This window comes from Centruroides sculpturatus, unplaced genomic scaffold (genome assembly GCF_000671375.1).
Source record: "Centruroides sculpturatus isolate CEXI.00-Female unplaced genomic scaffold, Cexi_2.0 scaffold443, whole genome shotgun sequence".
NCBI classification, from domain to species: Eukaryota; Metazoa; Arthropoda; class Arachnida; order Scorpiones; family Buthidae; genus Centruroides; species Centruroides sculpturatus.
The window spans coordinates 78,500-99,508 of NW_019384892.1; the positions used below are offsets into that span (position 1 = coordinate 78,500).

The 21,009-nt window shown below is 28.2% G+C and overlaps 2 protein-coding genes across 2 annotated transcripts in view; both read left to right on the plus strand.

Moving 5' to 3' along the window:
* LOC111631302 (acid phosphatase type 7-like) overlaps positions 1–21,009 on the plus strand; it is a 42,964-nt gene that overhangs the window by 3,453 nt on the left and 18,502 nt on the right. The window contains exons 2-5 of the mRNA XM_023375523.1: positions 5,677–5,871; positions 9,241–9,423; positions 12,506–12,531; positions 13,655–13,752. Coding sequence (XP_023231291.1) covers positions 5,677–5,871; positions 9,241–9,423; positions 12,506–12,531; positions 13,655–13,752 — 502 coding nt within the window. The remainder of the gene's footprint in view (positions 1–5,676; positions 5,872–9,240; positions 9,424–12,505; positions 12,532–13,654; positions 13,753–21,009) is intronic.
* Positions 17,763–18,573, plus strand: LOC111631288. The gene is made up of 2 exons (XM_023375505.1): positions 17,763–18,223; positions 18,281–18,573. The coding sequence occupies exons 1-2, from the start codon at positions 17,878–17,880 to the stop codon at positions 18,529–18,531; spliced, it is 597 nt and encodes a 198-aa protein (XP_023231273.1). The 5' UTR covers positions 17,763–17,877; the 3' UTR covers positions 18,532–18,573.

Below are 21,009 nucleotides of genomic sequence, written 5' to 3' on the forward strand. Positions count from 1 at the left end.
TATTCATTGCTAGAAGTGTGAGAAAGGTGTAGTGTTAGTAACTGGTTCCAGCTTCCACAAAGTGATAATTAAGTTGTTTATAAAACTGTGGAATAATCTTTTGGTTTAAAACAGAATAAGTCATTTTTACTTTTTACTTGTTTTTCTTCTGTATGAACCATGAATTTTGTTGCTTTTGGAAAGAATTGTTTCCTTTCTGGTTATTATCATGACTAACTTTGATCACTTGTAAATATTTGTGTTGATTAAAACTTTCTTCCTTAACCTTTTGCTGGTTTTGCAACTTTTTCCATGAGACTTCTCTGCATCTCAAACATGAATGTTCAATTCTCTGCTTGGGCAGTCTTCTTTTTCAAACTCTGACACCTGCCAGCTTTCTTTTTAGAAGTCTCTTATCTTTTTTTAGAAAGATCGAGTATCTGAAGTAAATTACTTACAAGGATGTACAATAGACCTTGTAGATTGAAGTGCTTCTGGCTTTTTCCTCCAAAAAAAGAAAGCAAAAATTATTTAAAATCAGCTAGAATCATGCTACTTCAAATTACATTAGTTGGTATTAAATGTTGTGTGATTCGTTTTAAAATCTGAAATATTCATTTAAAAAATATTAATTTATATTAAATAATAAAACTTTATAACATCAGAAGATATTTGTTGATTTTATCAACAAATATCTTCTGACGTTATAAAGATATTTGTTGATTTTATCAACAAATATCTATTGAATATCAAGTGATTATTGTAAACAATGATATATAAAATCAGTTGACACAATTCTTCTATTTGAAATGATATCAATTGATATTTTTTTTAATAGAAAAATGATATTGTAGTTTAAAGTATTATTTTTGTATTTTTGTCATATTTAAGATTAATGATTAGATTGCATGTTTTTGAAATTTATAATATATTATTTCAATAAATTGCCAAAAAGTCTTAAGAGCTAAAGATAATTATCTTTTAGTTATTTTAAGACTAATTCATTAATTTATATTAATAATAATAAATTATTATTAAATAATGCTTCCAATCTAAGTCATATTCTTTACTTATATATGTACTACATTGTTACAAAAAAGTTATCAAAAATAATAAATGATAAAAATATTAAAAGTAATAATAATAGATTAAATCATTCAGATCTTATAATATAGATTGAAATTTAGATCAGTAAATTGATTTAAACTTTGATAGAAAAAGGATTGATTTTTGTTTTGTTTTATAGTTTGTTTTTATTTTTTAAAATTATTTAAAAAAAAGAGAGAGATCTAAAATCAATTTTTGCATGACTATTAAAATATAATGCAGGCTTGTATTTCATTTCTTCAATTTGCATAATCATCATTTTATTTTAGCTCTTCTCTTATCAGTTAAAACTGTTGTTTTTCACTTTTATCAGAAACTAAAATCAGTTCTTATTTTTTTTTGAGTTATAGATATTTTTTTCCTGATTTTATATTTTAAAGTTTTATATCGATATAAAACTTTTTTACATGTTTACAACTGACTTTTCAATCAATTATTTTCTTAAATTTACTGTTTCACATATTTTTTTTTTGTGTTAATTTTATAGATGATGTATAGATTATAATTATAAAGACACATTTAAAGAAATTCATGATTTCATTTATGATATTGTAAATGCAATCCATAAAACAAAGTTTTTGTTTGCAGATGAAAATATTTTAAAAGGAACTATATTAAAAAGAGCTAATAAATTTTCTTTACTAATTAAAATATCAAATTTCAGTTAACTTTTTTATTGTTAATCTTTCTCTGAATTATTTAACTTATTTCAAAATTAATTTCAAACATTAATAATGTTTATAGTGTGGTACTAAAGTGAACTGAATTTTATTTTACTTCAACTGTGGATTTTACTGGAACAACTAGCACTAGATAGTTATTGAAACCACTTGTATGTTTTTTGTAAAAAATTTTTATTTTATCACATCATTTAAAATATTTAATGTCAAATACCATTTCTTCCAAATTTTATGAAAATTAATACATAAATCTTTAAAATCCAGCATTCGTTTTTTAATAAACCTTTTCAGTTGTATCTACAGGACTATTGCAGCTATTATTTTATGATTTACAATATTGGTAAATATTGATTAATCATTTTGTTTTGTAATTTGGCAATTTAACTGTGAACATTTTGTTATCAGTTACTCAGTTACCAAAAATATATTAATTTAGTTAATATACTTTTAGTACTATATATAGTCTTCTACAATTACAAAATTAGATCATATCAGTTTCATCATGTATGTTATAATTATCTTTAATAATAGTAATACTCTTAAGCAGTAATTTTTAACTAATACTTAATATATTAAGTTAATAAAAGGGCTAGAAGACATTTGTCACTATCCATTTCAGCATTTGTCAGGGAATGCTGTTTGCATTTCTCTGAACCAGTTGCCCTGCACTCACAAGAGAAAAACTGTTATGGGTACAGGGCATGAGAAAATTGCCAGCAATATTTGGCAATTAAATCTGCAAGTGCTGAATAAATTATAATCATAAATATACTTTGTTCAAATGATATGACATCAGAAGAACAGAATAAATAGAACATTCTAAATTTAAAAAATCTCGGTCAATATTTGATAAGCAATGCTTGTAATCTGAAGCAGGCCTCTGAAAGAGACTGAAAATATTTGTGATAACAAATATTCATTGTAGAAGTGTGAGAAAGGTGTAGTGTTAGTAACTGGTTCCAGCTTCCACAAAGTGATAATTAAGTTGTTTATAAAACTGTGGAATAATCTTTTGGTTTAAAACAGAATAAGTCATTTTTACTTTTTACTTGTTTTTCTTCTGTATGAACCATGAATTTTGTTGCTTTTGGAAAGAATTGTTTCCTTTCTGGTTATTATCATGACTAACTTTGATCACTTGTAAATATTTGTGTTGATTAAAACTTTCTTCCTTAACCTTTTGCTGGTTTTGCAACTTTTTCCATGAGACTTCTCTGCATCTCAAACATGAATGTTCAATTCTCTGCTTGGGCAGTCTTCTTTTTCAAACTCTGACACCTGCCAGCTTTCTTTTTAGAAGTCTCTTATCTTTTTTTAGAAAGATCGAGTATCTGAAGTAAATTACTTACAAGGATGTACAATAGACCTTGTAGATTGAAGTGCTTCTGGCTTTTTCCTCCAAAAAAAGAAAGCAAAAATTATTTAAAATCAGCTAGAATCATGCTACTTCAAATTACATTAGTTGGTATTAAATGTTGTGTGATTCGTTTTAAAATCTGAAATATTCATTTAAAAAATATTAATTTATATTAAATAATAAAACTTTATAACATCAGAAGATATTTGTTGATTTTATCAACAAATATCTTCTGACGTTATAAAGATATTTGTTGATTTTATCAACAAATATCTATTGAATATCAAGTGATTATTGTAAACAATGATATATAAAATCAGTTGACACAATTCTTCTATTTGAAATGATATCAATTGATATTTTTTTTAATAGAAAAATGATATTGTAGTTTAAAGTATTATTTTTGTATTTTTGTCATATTTAAGATTAATGATTAGATTGCATGTTTTTGAAATTTATAATATATTATTTCAATAAATTGCCAAAAAGTCTTAAGAGCTAAAGATAATTATCTTTTAGTTATTTTAAGACTAATTCATTAATTTATATTAATAATAATAAATTATTATTAAATAATGCTTCCAATCTAAGTCATATTCTTTACTTATATATGTACTACATTGTTACAAAAAAGTTATCAAAAATAATAAATGATAAAAATATTAAAAGTAATAATAATAGATTAAATCATTCAGATCTTATAATATAGATTGAAATTTAGATCAGTAAATTGATTTAAACTTTNCACTTCAATTTTGCTCTTCCAGAAGAGTTAGTCCAACTAAAAAGTGTGTGATCTAGCTAGCTACTTCAGCTCCTTGTTCAGAAAAGAAAAATATGTACTCTGATCAATTAGTCTGGCTCATTCAGAAAAATAGAGTACTTATTTAAAGCAGGGATAATAAAGGAATGTTTCAAAAATATTCAAATCCAATTGGGTCAAAATAATTTAACTACTAAACACAAATACTACAAAGAATACTACATATTTAATAAATTAAATTGATGCATTTTGTATTTAAAATAAATGAATTATAACAAAATAATGTCTGTATAACAAAACAATAAAATAGTGTCTGTGGAGAATGGATAAGGTACTTATTGTTTCAATAGTTCTTTCTTGTGGACATCATATCACATAAATTATACAAAAGTTTAGAAACAATAGAGTTTTACAACACTTATCACATAATCAGGAAATGCCTATATACACACAAATAGCACATAATCAAAGAAAAAACAATTTTCTTTTTCTGTAACTTTGCCTTGATCTTGATCCAATATAGCATTTGATACAAATATACAAGCCAAGTAGGATACACTCCACTAACACTATAAATATGCTTTATTACTACTATTAATGCAATCAAATAGCAAATATAATACACCAAGAGTTTGCAAACAAACATAGATTATTAAACACCCAAGTATCTACTACAAATATACTCCATAGGCAATATTATAAAATGAGACATATAAAATATACTATGACAGTCATAATCACAGATAAAACAGTTCATCATAATAGACACTTATTATATGAAAAATGCTCACACTGAAAAAAATCAACAAATACATGCTACTTGTCCAAGAAATAAGGTAACTGTGGAGGAGGATAGTGTATTTATTCTGCCTATTGTCTTCTCTTCCACTGGTATTTATACCACATACACTACACAAAAGTCCTAGAAACATTAAAACTTAATAAAAACATATATAATACATGACACTACAGAAAGCTTCAATATTGAACACTTGTCACATTGTTAGGAAGTTTCTAGACATAGCAATGACACAGAAGCTTAATGTAATACTTATCTGGGTAGCTATTCCTTGATACCAGTATCAGCTGAGCATATTTGCAACATGATGATGATGATGAATAAAGTCCATATCATCCCTAATAGTTCTCTCTGTCACAGGAGTTATCCCATATTTGTTACAAAAGCCTGAAGATAATAGACATTCATTCAAATTTACATAAATCTTAACAAAAAGCTAGCATTCTGGCAACTTGTCATATTGTTAGAAAATTTCTCCAAAGTAAGGTTTTGTACTGGTCTCTTGGACCTGCCTATGAGATTTGATACCAGATATAATCCAAGAATGATACAGCAAAAAATAATTATAATAATAATAATAATAACAAAACTTCATCAATCCACAATTTTGAGTGGAAGAAAACTAAAAGCAAGGCAAATAAATAAATATATATATAATGTGCTTTTGAAGTTTAAGAAAAATTGTAATGGCAGATGAATGTCTGCAACATGCAAAGTATTTTTCATGTTTATTTAAAGATACTTTGGCTAAGTTTAGATAAAGGAAAAGCTGTTTGATGAGTTTTTATAATTGTAAGTTAAAATTGGTAGATAACTTGCATCATCATCAGATAATCATACCTGTTTTCAAAAACAAATAACTCATGGTTTGTACAAAGTATTGTATTATTATAGTTTAAACTATGATATTGAAATATGACAACATAAAATTTATTGTCTGATATTTTATATCATTATTATTTTATATATGTATATTTCTTTCTTTTTACAGTTAAACCATCAGAGATGATTGTGACTTGGGTAACTATGAATTCAACAAATGATTCAATAGTAGAATATGGTGATATGAAATTAGATAAAAGAGCAAAAGGAATGATGACAAAATTTGTTGATGGTGGATCAGAAAAAAGAGTCCTTTATATTCATAGAGTTCTTCTGACTAATTTATTACCAAATCATACTTATGGTATTGTAATTTTAATTAAAATTATTTATTTAAATAATAATCTTAATAAAATTTGCTGTAATAAACATTCTGAAAACCATATGCAATATTTCATTAGTTCAACAATTAGTGACATTGTTATTTTTATATAATTTTATAAAAAATATTTTAAAGTTGTTTACAGGTTGCTATGTAATTAAATTCATCAACAGTTTTGAGAATGAAAAACTCCAATTAAGAATAATTTATAATTTGATGGGAAATAAGTTAGTTAAAATTTAAATTGTAAGTTTCAAAGTTCCAATAAAAACACTATCAGGTTAACCAAAATTTTTTTATCTGTTACTAGAGTAATTAACTATGTATATAATCTTCATAATAAAAAGGTAATAAAATTACATGTAACAAGTGTGAAGAAACCAACCATTAATAGGTAAATAATAAAAACAGTGGAAGTTGTAATGATTTATTAAGATTAATATTCATCACTTATTCTTAAGAGAAATTATATTAGAAGCAAGCATAAATTTTTTGAAAATAATTACTGTAATTTTATGTATAAAACCTATACTGGCTACAAACTGAATACTTAAAACAACAACCAAATAGCAAATGCTTGTGTACAAACACAAATGACAATACACCCAGCAACCATGCTGTGTATACCTCAGATGATCATAGAAAACAACAGATTAAGTATACTATGACTGTGCCACAATCACAGAAAAACAATCCATCACAAGAAAAAACAATCCATCAGATCAGATATCAGACTCATTATAGACATACCTGTATCAAACATCCATAACATAAAAAATGCATATACTGAAAAAATTGGTAATCAGAACCAGGGCTGCAGAGTCAGTAAAAAACACTCTACTCAGACTCCCAACTCTGGTAAAATCAAATACCAAGTCATTTTATGGGGGGCAGAGGCATTCATAGGGGGTACCCTACTTTGAGCTCTGAAAGGAGCTAGGGGCATTTACCTAAATACTTTTATAGTTAGTATTTTTAATATTTAACTTACATTAATATTTATTTGTATAAAAAATTAATTTTTAACAAATATTTAATAAGAGGATAAAATTNATATTATATTACTTTTTTTAGCCCAATATAATTTGGCTATTATGTGGCTTCAAAAATGTAAGCTCTATTTTAAAAATTTCTCTTAGAATCCAAACATTTTTAGGTCTTCAATAGAACAAGTTCATTTCTGAAGCTTAACCTTGAGATTGAAAATGTGACTGTTTTGAAAGTTACAATGTCAATGTTCAGGTGCTTTTAAAGTTGCATTCTGTGATCATGGAATTATTTTTTCAAATTAAATAATTTAAGAATTTTCTTAACTGATATTAATTTGAATTCATACTAATTTGATTTCTGCATACAAAATGTAATAATAAAATTTTTAGCTTCTTTGATTCAGTTATATTTTCCTCCTCCCTCTTCCACTATGTGGGCAATAAGAGAGCCTTTTTATTCATATTCATCCTGGGTTCAGACAGACCCTCAGTGGTGGTCAGGTAGTGAGAGATGGGGCTCAACATCTGGGACAGACAAGCAGTCTGTTCCAAATATGCTGATTTAAATTTCTGGGCAGTTGCTTGCCTGGATTCTGTTCTGGATCTCCCAAAGCTGTAAATTTGACACTAACTGCTTTGGGCATCTGACCATCAAGTATACCTGATGACATAGTTATTTGAAATCCGTAGAGATTCATATGAACCAATCAATATATTTCATATAAAATCTGTTTAGAAGCTTTGAACTCAAGTAAAATTGTATTTAATTTTAAATCTTATAGAACTCTGTATAGAAGTGGCATTCATTTTTTTCTTTTTAAACCAAAGAAAATTTATTGCAAGATAACATTTTTGTTTGGTATAAGGTTATGTCAATGCTTCTGTTTTTAATTTATGGAAGTAATTTCAATTATTTCTCTTCTGAAAGTTAAATTTTCAAAACTGCAATTGGTGGTGGTGTGTAAGGAAGGCAGTTGATGATATGAGATCTACATGTTGACTTCAGACTATATCCCTTAAAATGGTAATATATTAAATCTATTACTATAACAGCTTTTGCAATTGCTCGATTAATTGAATATATTCTTTCAGTTTTGCTTCTTATTCAGAATAATCAATTTTTTTTTATTGTTAATGTTTTGTGTCTTTAACAAATTGTATTTAATAATATATAACTGTGTCTTTAACTGTGTCTTTAACAAATTGTATTTAATAATATATATCACTAATTAATTTATTCTATAGAATATTTTATGTATTATTATAAAAATTTTTTTATTTATATGCCCAGATATTATTTAAGCATAATTAATTCTAAATCAAACCTGAAATAGAAAAATAAAACAATACTAAAACTGTAATTGCTTTGAGTTTCACATACTTTTAAAAAAATATATGGCTGTTTTACTTCCAGTGGACATCATTATATTCCTTTGTAGTATCTTCTTCACACAAACAAATTGGGCTGCACAGTAGAAATTTATAAGGTCTACAATTTTTTAAATTGTAGACCTTATAAATTTAAAAAATTCCTATAAATTCCTACTGTCATCCATCTGTTTGTCTCTATCTTCCCTTAATCTTGAGAATGGAGTTAGACAGATGAAAGCTGAGACCAGATGTGGAAAAAATAGGGGCAGGAGACTCTGATTAACTATATACAAACTTCTGGTGAAAACCAAAAGTCACATTATTTCAATTCAAAAATTCTCCCCTGAAAGGAGTTGGATAGATACCAGCACAACTCTATTGCTATCAGAAAAGTATGATGCACAAGGGCAAGACACTACTAATTTGAGGTGGAGACACAACTCTCTTTGAAATTGAGTAGTCCTAGTCTGATTCTTATGACATTGGAATTATTAGTATAAGGGAGATGGCAAAATTTGTTTAAAAGGAAGTAAACTTTGTGTATATCTTTAATAACCTTGTTTACTAAGGAAGGATATGCCATTGCCAAGATTGGTAAGCAGTAATCTATTAAAGATTGGAAATTTGTAAAAAAATATCTTCTTAGCACAGTTTTTGATGATGTGGGTTTACAGAAGTGCCATAAAATTCCCCGGTGAATTTGCAATAGATTTTGCTAATTCTTTTCTATGTGACCTAAGGTTATTTTTAAGAACTGTATATTTAAATTATTAACAACCATGTTGAACAAAAAAATAGAGATTTTTTTAATGCAAAATTCTTTAATATAATTTATAATCTATACTGTATTCTGTTTGTTAATAATAATGTTATATTTATTATTTAATGTTAATATTATTTTTACTTTTTACATGATTAATCTAATTGTAATATTATGGCTATTATAATAGTTAATTGTTTTTTATGTTATACTTTCCCTATATTTTAATAGTTTATCATTGTGGAAGTAATATGGGATGGAGTTCAATATTTTGGTTTACAACTATGAAAGAAGGTACAAACTGGAGTCCAAAATTTGCAGTTTTTGGAGATATGGGTAATATAAATGCTCAGTCTTTGCCAAGACTTCAAGAAGATACACAAAAAGGAATGTATGATGCAATATTACATGTTGGTAAGTTAAATATTTTGAAATATTTTTGAATGTTTCAACACACAATAGTTTTGTACATAAACACAAATTGTTTATGTACAAAATAGTATTTAAAAATAATCAAAATTCTCTTTATTTTTTTTTATAAATAAATATATTATAATTTGAATAATAGAATTTACCTATTTTAAAATTTTTAAATTTTACTTATATAACTTTTTCAATATTAGAATAATATAAGTTAAGGTTAGGCTGCCATAAGTATTATTTTGTTTTTGTTGTCCCAGCTGTCCTATTGCTTTAATAAAATTTTCACTTTTGTCCTGCTTTTTGATTTTCAAAAAACATTTCTCTTGTTTGTATATTAAACACAGTGGTGGGATTCAAATAATTTAACAATCTGTTTTCTGCATTAATGACCATTATAAGTACAAAAGAATATTTGTAAGTTATAAGAAAATTAATAATTTTTTTATAAATCTAAAGTCTTATTATTAATGTGATATGCACTTTTTAATAAATATTCATNGTGTTAGCAAAATACAATGTATATTTTAGTTACTTCCATGTTACTCCGTGGGCTCCAGAAGTGTTTGATGAATGTTTTAAATAATAATGATATTTCTTAACTTCTTGTTTTAGGGGCACCTCAAACCGTGACTTTGTATATACAGTAGATCGTCGTTTATCCGAATCAATTGGGGACGGGTTGTTTGGATAACTTATTTTTCGGATAATCGATTATGTACGAAAAAATATATTAACCTATCCCAGGGGTCGCCAAACTTTTCTAACCGTCGACCCTCAACCACTTTCCAAAACCTCACATTGACCCCTACCGTAAAGTTTTATTACAAGTGTAAGTGTATGAGCAAAAAAAACGTTGTGATCTCTGTATAAGCAAGAAAAAAAGGTTGTGACCCCTTAGCCGCGTCGACCCCCCAATGATGTTGCATCGACCCCTGGGGGTCGATATCGACCACTTTGGTGATCCCTGGTCTAAACAATAAACTTTGTATTTAAAAAAATAAACAATCCGATTAATTCATCGTTTGTAAGGATATTTGAAAATTATTGTAATGAAGATTTTAACCTCGATTATTAAATTTATTATGTTATTGTTTTATGTAAAAATGGCACCACTGTCTCTTAATTGCAGGTTTTTAATTCATATTTTTATGTTTGGATAAAGTTTTCAACACAACGTCTTTCTGTTAGCATGCTTTTTAACAAAACGTATTTTGTCTTTATACCAAAAAAGTAATTATATAACTTATAATTTATGCTCCGTATGTTAAAAGAACAAAAACGTATGTAATTGAACAGATGTCAATGAGCAAAGCGAAGAAGATTGGACTTTATTCATATTCTTGAATATGAAAGTACAGTGGAACCTTGGTATACGACCTTAAACCATTTCCGATGTTTGGACTTATACCGAATTGGACGTAGGGGAGACCGGGGCAAGATCGGCATGTTAACCTTTACTTAAATTTTGTGTAATAAATACTGCTGTAAACTGAAAAAAAAGCTTTGCNATTCCTGATTCCAGCTACCATATTTGCTCCGGAATCTCTCAGTACTAAGATTATCTTATGACTTTTGTCAACTTATACCGTTCAAGAACTATGTTTATCTGTTCACTGATTCGTGTAGCTGTATGGGAACCTTCAAAGGGAACAAACAATTCGCAAAACAGCTCTTGCTGAAAATCATCCTTCAACTAGTGAGAATGTTACATTTAAAATAGAAAAATTATTTGTAGTTGCTGACCAAATATCAGCGGCTAAAGAAATACTGTATATTTTGAATCATCAATAGCTTTCTGAATTTTTGACTGAATTTTTAGAAATATATCACGGATGTTATTTTCAGATATACTGTACATATTTTCTGCTGGAAATATTGTAATTAAGAACGAGTTTTTTAGTAATCTTTGAAATCCTAAATCTGATACAACAAAGTATGGCTGTATATTTACACTTATCATTTATCCAATCAAATAATGAACTTCTTTGGATCGTTGATATTCCACAATTTTTTCTTCTCTATTAATTGAGTTAAAGTAGCTTGTCTTTGGATATGAGTTTCAGTTGTTACTGATGAACATCCAGCTTCTTTCGTTNATGATTTTTTTAATTTTTAATGACATTTTCTATAATGTTAGGCAAACATTAACAGTATGGTACACTTCTTAGCAGCTTAGAAAGTACAAAGCATGAATGTTAATTATTTTCAACCAAAATTTCTATTTGTGAATTTATTTCAACTTGGGTTTTATCACAGTAGACCTTCTTCAGGATCGACATGCACATTTGAATATGAGAAGATTATAGAACGTTTTGGAATTTCCGTTTGGCAAATTTAAATTCTATTAGTTCGATCCTGAAGAAGGTCTGTTAATCTGACCGAAAACGTTTGAGAAGTTTTTAAAATAGACTGCATTTTAAAGGTATTTAGAGTTTATTAATAAATATTCAATTGCAAATATTACATGTCAAAAAATATCCTATGATAGCATATTACATTTATGAAATTGTTACTTCATTATAGACAATGAAGATTAATTTAACAGAAGATTTAGATTTAAAATTAATTCATTCAGTCTAATATAATGAAATAACAGTCCAATGTAGCAAACTTCAAAATATTGCTCAATTCTATGTTAATTAGTTTGCCTTAAAAAATTGTTTGTCATATCCTAGTCAATAAATGATTTAAATCATTTAAAATTTTATGATTTTTATTTCTATAATATAGTGTCAGTGAAATTCAATTTAATATGAACTGAAAGTAAATTTAAAGAAAATTTGCCATTACTTAATGATTAAGTTTTTCTATATTTTAAGTATTTTTTCAGGATGATTTTTATAATTAGCTTTACAAAATAATATAACAACAATTTTTTTTAATTATCAATATGTAATTAAGCCAATAATTTAATTAAGTATTATCTTACTTAATTTTCAATAGTTATTATTTATAATTATTAATTTAATATGTATGTGTTGTTATTGTATTACTGTTGACATTTTTTTCTTTTTCTTTAGAAACTTAAAATATAAGATGTTAAAAATGTATAATTAATTTTTTTCTTTTTAAGGTGATTTTGCCTATGATATGGATTCAGTAAGTATACATCAGTTAAATTTCTTTACATAAAATATGAAATATTTATTTATTGAATCTACAATGTGATGTTTTATAATTTAAACTTCATTTTCAATCATGTATTCTGAACCAATTATGGTGTGTAGATGACAAAAATGAACATTTTCAAACTCCTTCCGAGTCCTTCGAGGAATTGTTGAAAAACCTGATGAAGGACACAGAAGAAGTTTGAAAACATTCGTTTTTGTTTGTTTTTGTCATCTATACACCATAATTGGTTCAGAATACATAATTAACTATTCCTGGTGTGGTGAGTGATTGTTCATTTTCATTAATATCCAAAATAAAACATTATACTAGTTTTATTTTATAGAAAAGCATCTGCTTAAGAAATAAGATATTCCATTATCATAATTAATAGTAACACTTTTACTATTAGTAAACTTTGCATTAGGAAATATTTGATTTAAATTGATAGTGATACCAAGGATTATGGAATGTCGATGATGATAGTCAATCAAATGATGTTATATCACAGAGAACAACTGCCAGTTATTTAAATTAAAAATTTTTCAGGTATAATTTTAGATCTAGTATTGATACAGTAATAATTAGTCTAGAAGAATAATTAAAAGTTTGTTGAATCTAAGTTTGTGTACTTGCATTCAAAAAATTTCTTAGAATTACAAGTCTGATATTAAAGTTTTAGAGTGCAAAGAGTTAAATATCACAAATGCAATATTCTTTAGATGGAAAGATATAATTTGTATATTTGAACTAATACATATGCATGTAAACTTTTTTATTTAAGAGAGATTTTTACCTTTTTTCCAATTGAAGTGTATTAAAACATTTTTAGAATATTCAAAACTATTTGTACATGAAAATAAGATTTTTAATAAATATAATCAAATTTAATTAAATTTACTTTATTTAAAAGTGATATACTTATTCAAACATCTACATAGAAATGACTCTAAATGCAATACACAGTATGTAGTGATTCTAAATACAGTATAATGTAAAATATTTAAATAAGCTTCTTAAACTGGAGTAAAGTGTAAATTTAAAGAGTTCTAGCCTGTTCTGAGATTATTATTATTGATAATAATAATAATAAATGACTTTTTTACTTTTTCAGAATAATGCAAGAACTGGAGATGAGTTTATGAGGCAAATAGAACCAATTGCAGCATACGTTCCTTACATGACATGTGTTGGTAATCATGAAAATGCATAGTAAGTAGTTTCTAACAGAATATTTAGTTAATATTTATTTTAAACAAACTCCTCAAAAATCCAGATTTTCAAATCAATAAAAAATAATTTTACAGAAGATATATATAAATTAGTATTGAAAATAAACAAAAAGATTTTAATAAATATAATTTAAATGTAAAGATGTTAATTGTGTCTGCCATTGCAAAGGAGTATATATAACAATGCAATGGTAAAGAGCTTATTTTGATGTTTNTATATATATATATAAAGAAACAAGCATCGATAAACGTCATAGCCAATCAGAATTAGATTTTCATCTATGACACATCATCATCCTATCATACAAGTCTAATATCACACTCCAGAAAACCGAAAGTTCCGACATTATTTCTCTGTCTCGCTTTCAAGATTTAATTTAAGATTTAAAGTACTTTTTGAGCATTAAATTAAAAGTTCTTCGTATCCGCATATATTTTGTGAGTACTGTACTGTAGCTATATATTTATTAAATATTTTTCTAATTAATTTCTTATTATTTATTAATTTTTCTAATTAATTAACATTTTTCTAATTACAGTAATTTGTTTGAGATCCATTCTGTTATAGTTAGGTTCTATTTTGCTTATTAAAATTTTACTTTCTTAACATTTACATTCCATAATTTTTAACCGAAATATCTGTCTCGCTCATAGCCAATAAAAGAAATTAATTTTTAATTATTCTTTGTTTTGTAAACATAAGAACTGTCTATAAATTACGTAACGCAGATATAGATGCGTGGATAAGTGTACAGATAATCGTAACGAAGCGTTACAGGGAAGAAGGGTGTTTACAAAAACATTACGTAATACTATCTGCAATCATATTTTACTAAAAACACTTTTTATATTTTTAATTATTTTAAAACGGCAAAAGCTTAATTTTGAGAGTATGGGTGAATTTTATTTTTTAAAAAAATTGTAAATGCTAATAACGAGTAAAATCATCATTAAGTCTAACTCTGTTGGCAATACACACGACCCCCCTATTATCTCCCCGCCCTCTCGATCTTATACACACTAACACTTCCGTACATACAGAATAAAATATCCGAATTTTTTTGTATTTCGCGATGTTTCAAAGTGCCCTGAGTCCAAAAATGTAAAAATCTTGGGGGATGAGTTTTTGACTGATCTCCATACTTTCCCTCTGTTATAAAAGACGGGAAAGTAAAAATATAGGCCTACAAATTCAGACAAAATGTCTTCCTTTAACTGTTCTTTCAAATATTTTAAACAGCACAGTTTTTTCAGTTTTTCATAAATATGGTACCATTATTTTTACAATATTGTAAAACTATCGCCAGGGAGAACATCTCACGTCTGCCGAACAATATTTTAGATAGATATTAGATAGATAGGCGAACAATGAGTGTTCAAAGATTTAAATATGTTAAAGATTCAATGTTCGGCAAATGTAGCATGATGCATAAAAAGCTTGATCTTTTTATGATGTATGAAACAGGTATTTTCAATGAAGTTTAATAATTCTTTAGTCAATTTGTTTTAATAAATCTGTTATTCTGAATTATTAACGTTATGTTTATGCATTAACTTTCTTTAAAGAAAATTGGGGTTTATCTGTGATTGTAAAGTAATATTTTTATAATTAAATTTGGTGAGATGCAAAGGAGCGTTAGGAGAAAAATAAAAAAGAGAGTAGAATACGACCGACCCTAGGCAGCTACCCCTTAAGATACAGGCTACTTTGATTTATTTTAGTTTAAATTTTTTCACAGTGTGCTGCAGTTGCCAACCTCTGTCCTACATTGTCTCGACAGTAAATACATTATGGATTTCATGTGCCCTATTTTATTTGTTTATTCACTCTTTATTATTATTCTCTTTCAAAATAATACAACATATCCATGTTACTTTTACTACTTAAAATTAACAAATTCCATATTTTGGTTTTCTTCAAAAGGTAAGAACTTATAAATTGTTTGGAAACAAGAAATTTTATTTAGAAAAAATCCAAAATTTTAGAAACCAAAAAGTATTTCAGAGTGGCTATACAGTATACATTTTTCTAAGCTTCTTGACCAATTTGAAAGAAAAATATTTTAAAAGTTATTTCGATATCATGTATTTTTTAAATTGTATTAAAATTTAATTTTTACTTTAAAAATAAAAATGCTTTATGTAAAATGAATTACCCCGTATAAATGAATGTATTAGGATGTAGTATGACAGATTATCGTTTAAAGAGCATGATACTGTTATACATGAAACATGAATTATTAAATAACATCGATTTTTAGAAATGATAGAAAAATTTGCTAAAGTTTTTTTCAAAAGTTCAAAAAATTACTGCTGTTAAAAATGCTCAAAACTTTCCCTTCAACTCTTGCTACTTGTATTTTCGAGGTAGAAGCAAGCGTCATTGTAAGTTATTCATTGTATTTTGTTTGACAAAATCCATTTTTGATGTGTGCTTGATTTGTGTGTTGTGTATAAACATTATAACTAATATCATCTTTAACTCAGATATTATATATAAGATCAGGTAATACAATATTTTTTAAATTAAAAAGTAACTTTAATAATTACTATGTTCATTTTTTATTAAAATTTATTATTTTAGAAAAAGCATTTTAACACAAAACGTTGATGTATTACTTAAAAGTTATCATATTATAAAAAAGTATTTATAATAACGTTGCTGCAAATACATCGCATACAGAACAGAAAATTAAACGTAGTAAAGGAAAAAAATAATAGACAATATTCGGACGAATATTTAAATTTCGGTTTTTCATGGACCGATAATAATAATGTCACATTCCAGTGTCTTATATGTAGAGAAAACTGTCCGTCAGGAGAGTTTTGTCAGTTTTAATACGAGACTCCACATACAAGACATCCTCTTCTTATTAAAACTAAAACTCCGCGAATAAGACAACGGTTCCTCTCACTTTACTATGAAGCACCCGATCTCGCTTCAGAAACTAACGATAATTTCAAAAGATTGTTAAATCTGCAAGTTAAACAAGCAGAAGATTTTGAGAAAACTGTTAAAATCATGGCCTTAGCTCGATAAGCTGTGAGAATTTTTTCTCCCGATCATCATCTGAGGATGAACTATCGCATTATCATTACTGTTAGGTTTAAGATGAGTAATACCGTAAGTCTGACAAATTTATACATATTTTCTAAAATAATTCGCGTTAATTAAAGAGACAAATTGATTCTGAAATCATCGATATTTACAAACTGAGAAAGTAATCAGAAACATGCTAAACTGCTTATAAATAAGACTGACAAATTGAGAAATTATTTGCATTCATCTTATCGAGTACTAAATAAAGGAAATTTTATATTTAGTACTAAAACTTTATTTTTAAAATTTTAGTACTATAACTTTATTTTTTTAAAAGTTTAGCTTGTTAGTATTATGTTTGAATCCGTAACCATAAATGCATTATATATGCCTGAATGAAAGAAAACATGAAAACTGAAGGAATCAATAGTAACAGTGTCAGTAGCGTAGCAACGGCAGAAAATCAATGTAAAAAATTGAAACATACGACAATATTCGATCCTAGAACTGTAAATTCGCCCGGAGAGTATGAGGTCAGTAATAAATCGATTTTATAAAGTAGAGAGTGAGAAGCTTTCCTCCTATGCTACTGTTTTATCTAGGCAATATATTATTTTTGAGTTGCTTTAAAAAGTTTTTTAATATATTGTTTCTTATTTTAAATTTGTTTTTCCATTTGTTTCAGTTATTCTAGATCATCCTTCTTTTCAGCTGTAATTTTACTGCGAGAGTTTTGATGGATTGATTAGAGAACAAAGGCAGTTTAATTTTCTTCTGTTCCCCTCTAATTTTTAAGTTTAAAAGAAGTTAGAATAAGAATTATTATATACTCTTCTCTTTTGAAATATATATTTATTTGTACTTTTGTTTGTTTATTTTGTATTACTTTTTAATAAATTGATTGACTGATTACAGAATCTCGAAAATATACTCGAAAAATCTCGAAAAAGGAAATTTCTAACGTCGATAATCTGCTGTTCGGTAACAAAGTGTTGAAGTGCATTATTGTGTAACAACAGACATTTTCTCGGCGAAATCACCGCTTAGACAAAAATATCGTCGAAAATGGACAGAGGAAAATATTTAGAACCAAATTTCCAGAAATTTTGGAAGGAAATCATCGAAAAGGAACAGTCTATTCGCTTAAAATGGCATGCGAAATATGATCCATTTCTGAAGAGAGTTGGAATGGGCATCGATCTGGATCGCACTTCGTCCGACGACGAAGAAGAATCTGAGGATGAGCTTCCGCTGCGCGAGCCTCGTATTAAGGCCGAACCTTTGCCTCGCATCGAAACACCATCACCACCTTCGACACCATCGACCGTAACCGAACCTTGGGACATTCCAGAGCCTTCCTACACTTCTATGAAGCCAGTGTGCCTGCATAATAGAGCACTTCTTTATGACGGTAAGTTAATTGTGATACTTTGTTGTTATATATGTTCATGGGTGTTTTCTTTTTCAGGTATCAGCAAAGAAGGTCTTCGCGGTAAAGGCCGAGTCCAATATTTGAGATCCCGTAAAAAACTGGGCCCCGAAGACAAGTACTTCCATCCAGTAGCCTCTTCTTGGGAACATGGCTGGTGCTATGGTCGAAATGTGGAGCCCCAACACCCAGAACACGCCCGCGTCAATATTGTCAAGCAGACATTTTTCCGTCGCAACGGTAACGAACTCGAGGTTAAAGGATTCAATCCCATCGGTTCTTATTTGTAATAAATTCGGTTTTAAATAAAATTTTTCTTACATATTTTTAAATACACTTCTTTTTGTGAGTGATTATTTCATTTGTCGCATACTATAAATCTTGAGTTATACAATAAGGATCTTACAGATTTATCGATTATCAGAGTTAATTACATTGAGTTACACGTAATTATGTAATACATCCGAACTTAAACCTTAATCTTATGTAATTAATTCTTCGTTATTTCGTATAAAATTTACAGCGTGAAATGAATTCCTCGTAGTTTAAAAATTACATTACTCCATAAATGTCGTAACACAGCATAATTTTACTTTAAAAAAAAAGCCGAAAAAATTAATAAATGTCTTTGGGACTCCCAGTAATGTTATTTAAATGTTTAAATATTATTCAGTAAACTGATTTTGCGACTTAATCAGTTTTCCAAGACTCCTAGGCTTTCAATTCAACCTTTATTAAATATATTTCAAACTATTTATACGCATTTCGAGCCAACTTTATTAATTTATTAACAATAATTTTTTAGCCAAATTTGTTAATTTAATTTTAATTAGTGAGTTACTAATTTGAGCCACGCTCAGGAACGATTCTTTTCTTCCAGAATACAGTAGAGCCTCGTTTATCCGAATCAATTGGGGACTGGGGTTGTTCGGATAACTTATTTTTCGGATAACCAATTAAGTACGAAAAAATATATTAATTTATCCCGTGTTGAAATTTTTCTCCGTTGCGTGCCGCTTCGCGTTGAATTTTCGTCGATGTTAAGCCTAACGAAGACTATTGTATCGTTAAAAATTNCTTGAGACTATTTAAATACATCAAAGATATAGTTCTAGTTTGTATATATTCTGGGACAAGTTTTGGTTAAATGTTTTTGGTAAAAAGTATAATCAGAATTGGCGTGAATCACTTAGCACAGTGTTTTTCAACCTGTGGGTCGCGACCCCCAGGGGGGTCGTGAAGTCTTACATGGGGGGTCGCGGGTAAAAGAAAAAGACAAGTGTTTGTAGGTCCTACACTACATTAAAAAAAACTACAATTTCAGCGAGAAGGTTATACCTGTTTATTATGCAGTACAATTGGTGTTTTGATCGACATTCAGGTCTCAACGATGGGTGTAGCCAGAGATGGGACCGGGTGGGTACGGGCCACCGCAGAAAATGATAGCAGTAAAAAGTGTTGAGCTGACTTGCAAAAAGAAGTAATAAGTAGAAAAGTAGAAGTTGGAAATTCTCATCCTAAAAAAAAAAGGTCAACAGCATCCCGAGCGCAATGTTATAATGAAAAGGAAGTTTCATACATTATGTGTCTTAANTTTATTTAATTTTCGATATCTAAAGAATCAAGTTAATACAATCAATCAACAAATTAGTTAATAGAATCAATCATCAATCAAGTAAAGAACTGTAATACAAATAAACAGTTTAAAATATTATTACAGTTAGGGAAATGGGGATTCTATAGATTACCACCTATAGAATTTAGGAACTTTGAGTATATATCTGAACTGAGGGGACCGAGACGAGTTCAACGATACCCTACTTTCGGACCAGAGACGAAAAATAAGAAAGTTCACAATCATACTTTTTCCGGCCATGATAAAATTGTGCGTTAATGTTACCTTTGTTGACTAAAATGGCGGCTCGTCTCTGATTCCAGCAAACCGAAGAAAGGAAACAGTGGGGACGCACGTTTTAACCTAACCTATTCTAATAAATTACCATAATTATTACCAACCAAATTATTAGAATAGGTTAGGTTAGGTTAGGTTAGAACGTGCGTCTCCACTGTTTTCTTTCTTCTTTTTGCTGGAATCAGAGATGAGCCGCCATTTTAGTCACCATAGGCAACATTAACCAATTGTGCTTACTTATTCTATAAGGTTTAGATCGGCGTCGAGTGACAACGTTATGAATAAATAAACGAATATAACGCAACTATTTAATGAATAATTTAATATTTGATGCTTACCAACTTTAACTTGTGGCGATAAGAACAAACAACAGAAAACAATATGGCGAACTGCGGCAACAACAGCGCCGCCACTAATTTAAACAAAATGAGACCTTACATTCGGCCCCGCTCAATGAGAAATTCAGGACAAGGTACAAATTTAGAATTGAAGCGTAACACGTAAGGTATAAAAGTTATTGTTCAAGTCTTTTGGGAGGGTGACGGTTGCGACGTCTGTCATGTCTACTTGATTCTTGGTCATTTTGGTCAAGTACCTTTGAGCGATCATCTACCTGATCCTGAACTTCCACTTCCGGTTCTTCTTCCTCGGAGCTTACGTCTTCTTCGAGGACTGGCGCATCTCGCTTGTAATATGGACGAAGATGTTGCACATGGACGACCTTCTGAAACTTTCTTTGTGCTGTGAGCGATGTGATCTCGTAGCATACGGCCCCGACTGGACGAACAATCTTGAATGGTCCTTTGAACATTGGCGAGAGTTTATGATCGTGTTGTTTCGGCCAGTCGTATAAGAC

Bases quoted from the DNA above. Each gene is read 5' to 3' on its own strand.
- LOC111631288 (XM_023375505.1), top strand. From the start codon at position 17,878: ATGGACAGAGGAAAATATTTAGAACCAAATTTCCAGAAATTTTGGAAG. The intron at 18,224-18,280 runs GTAAGTTAATTG...TTTCTTTTTCAG, and splicing joins TAGAGCACTTCTTTATGACG to GTATCAGCAAAGAAGGTCTT.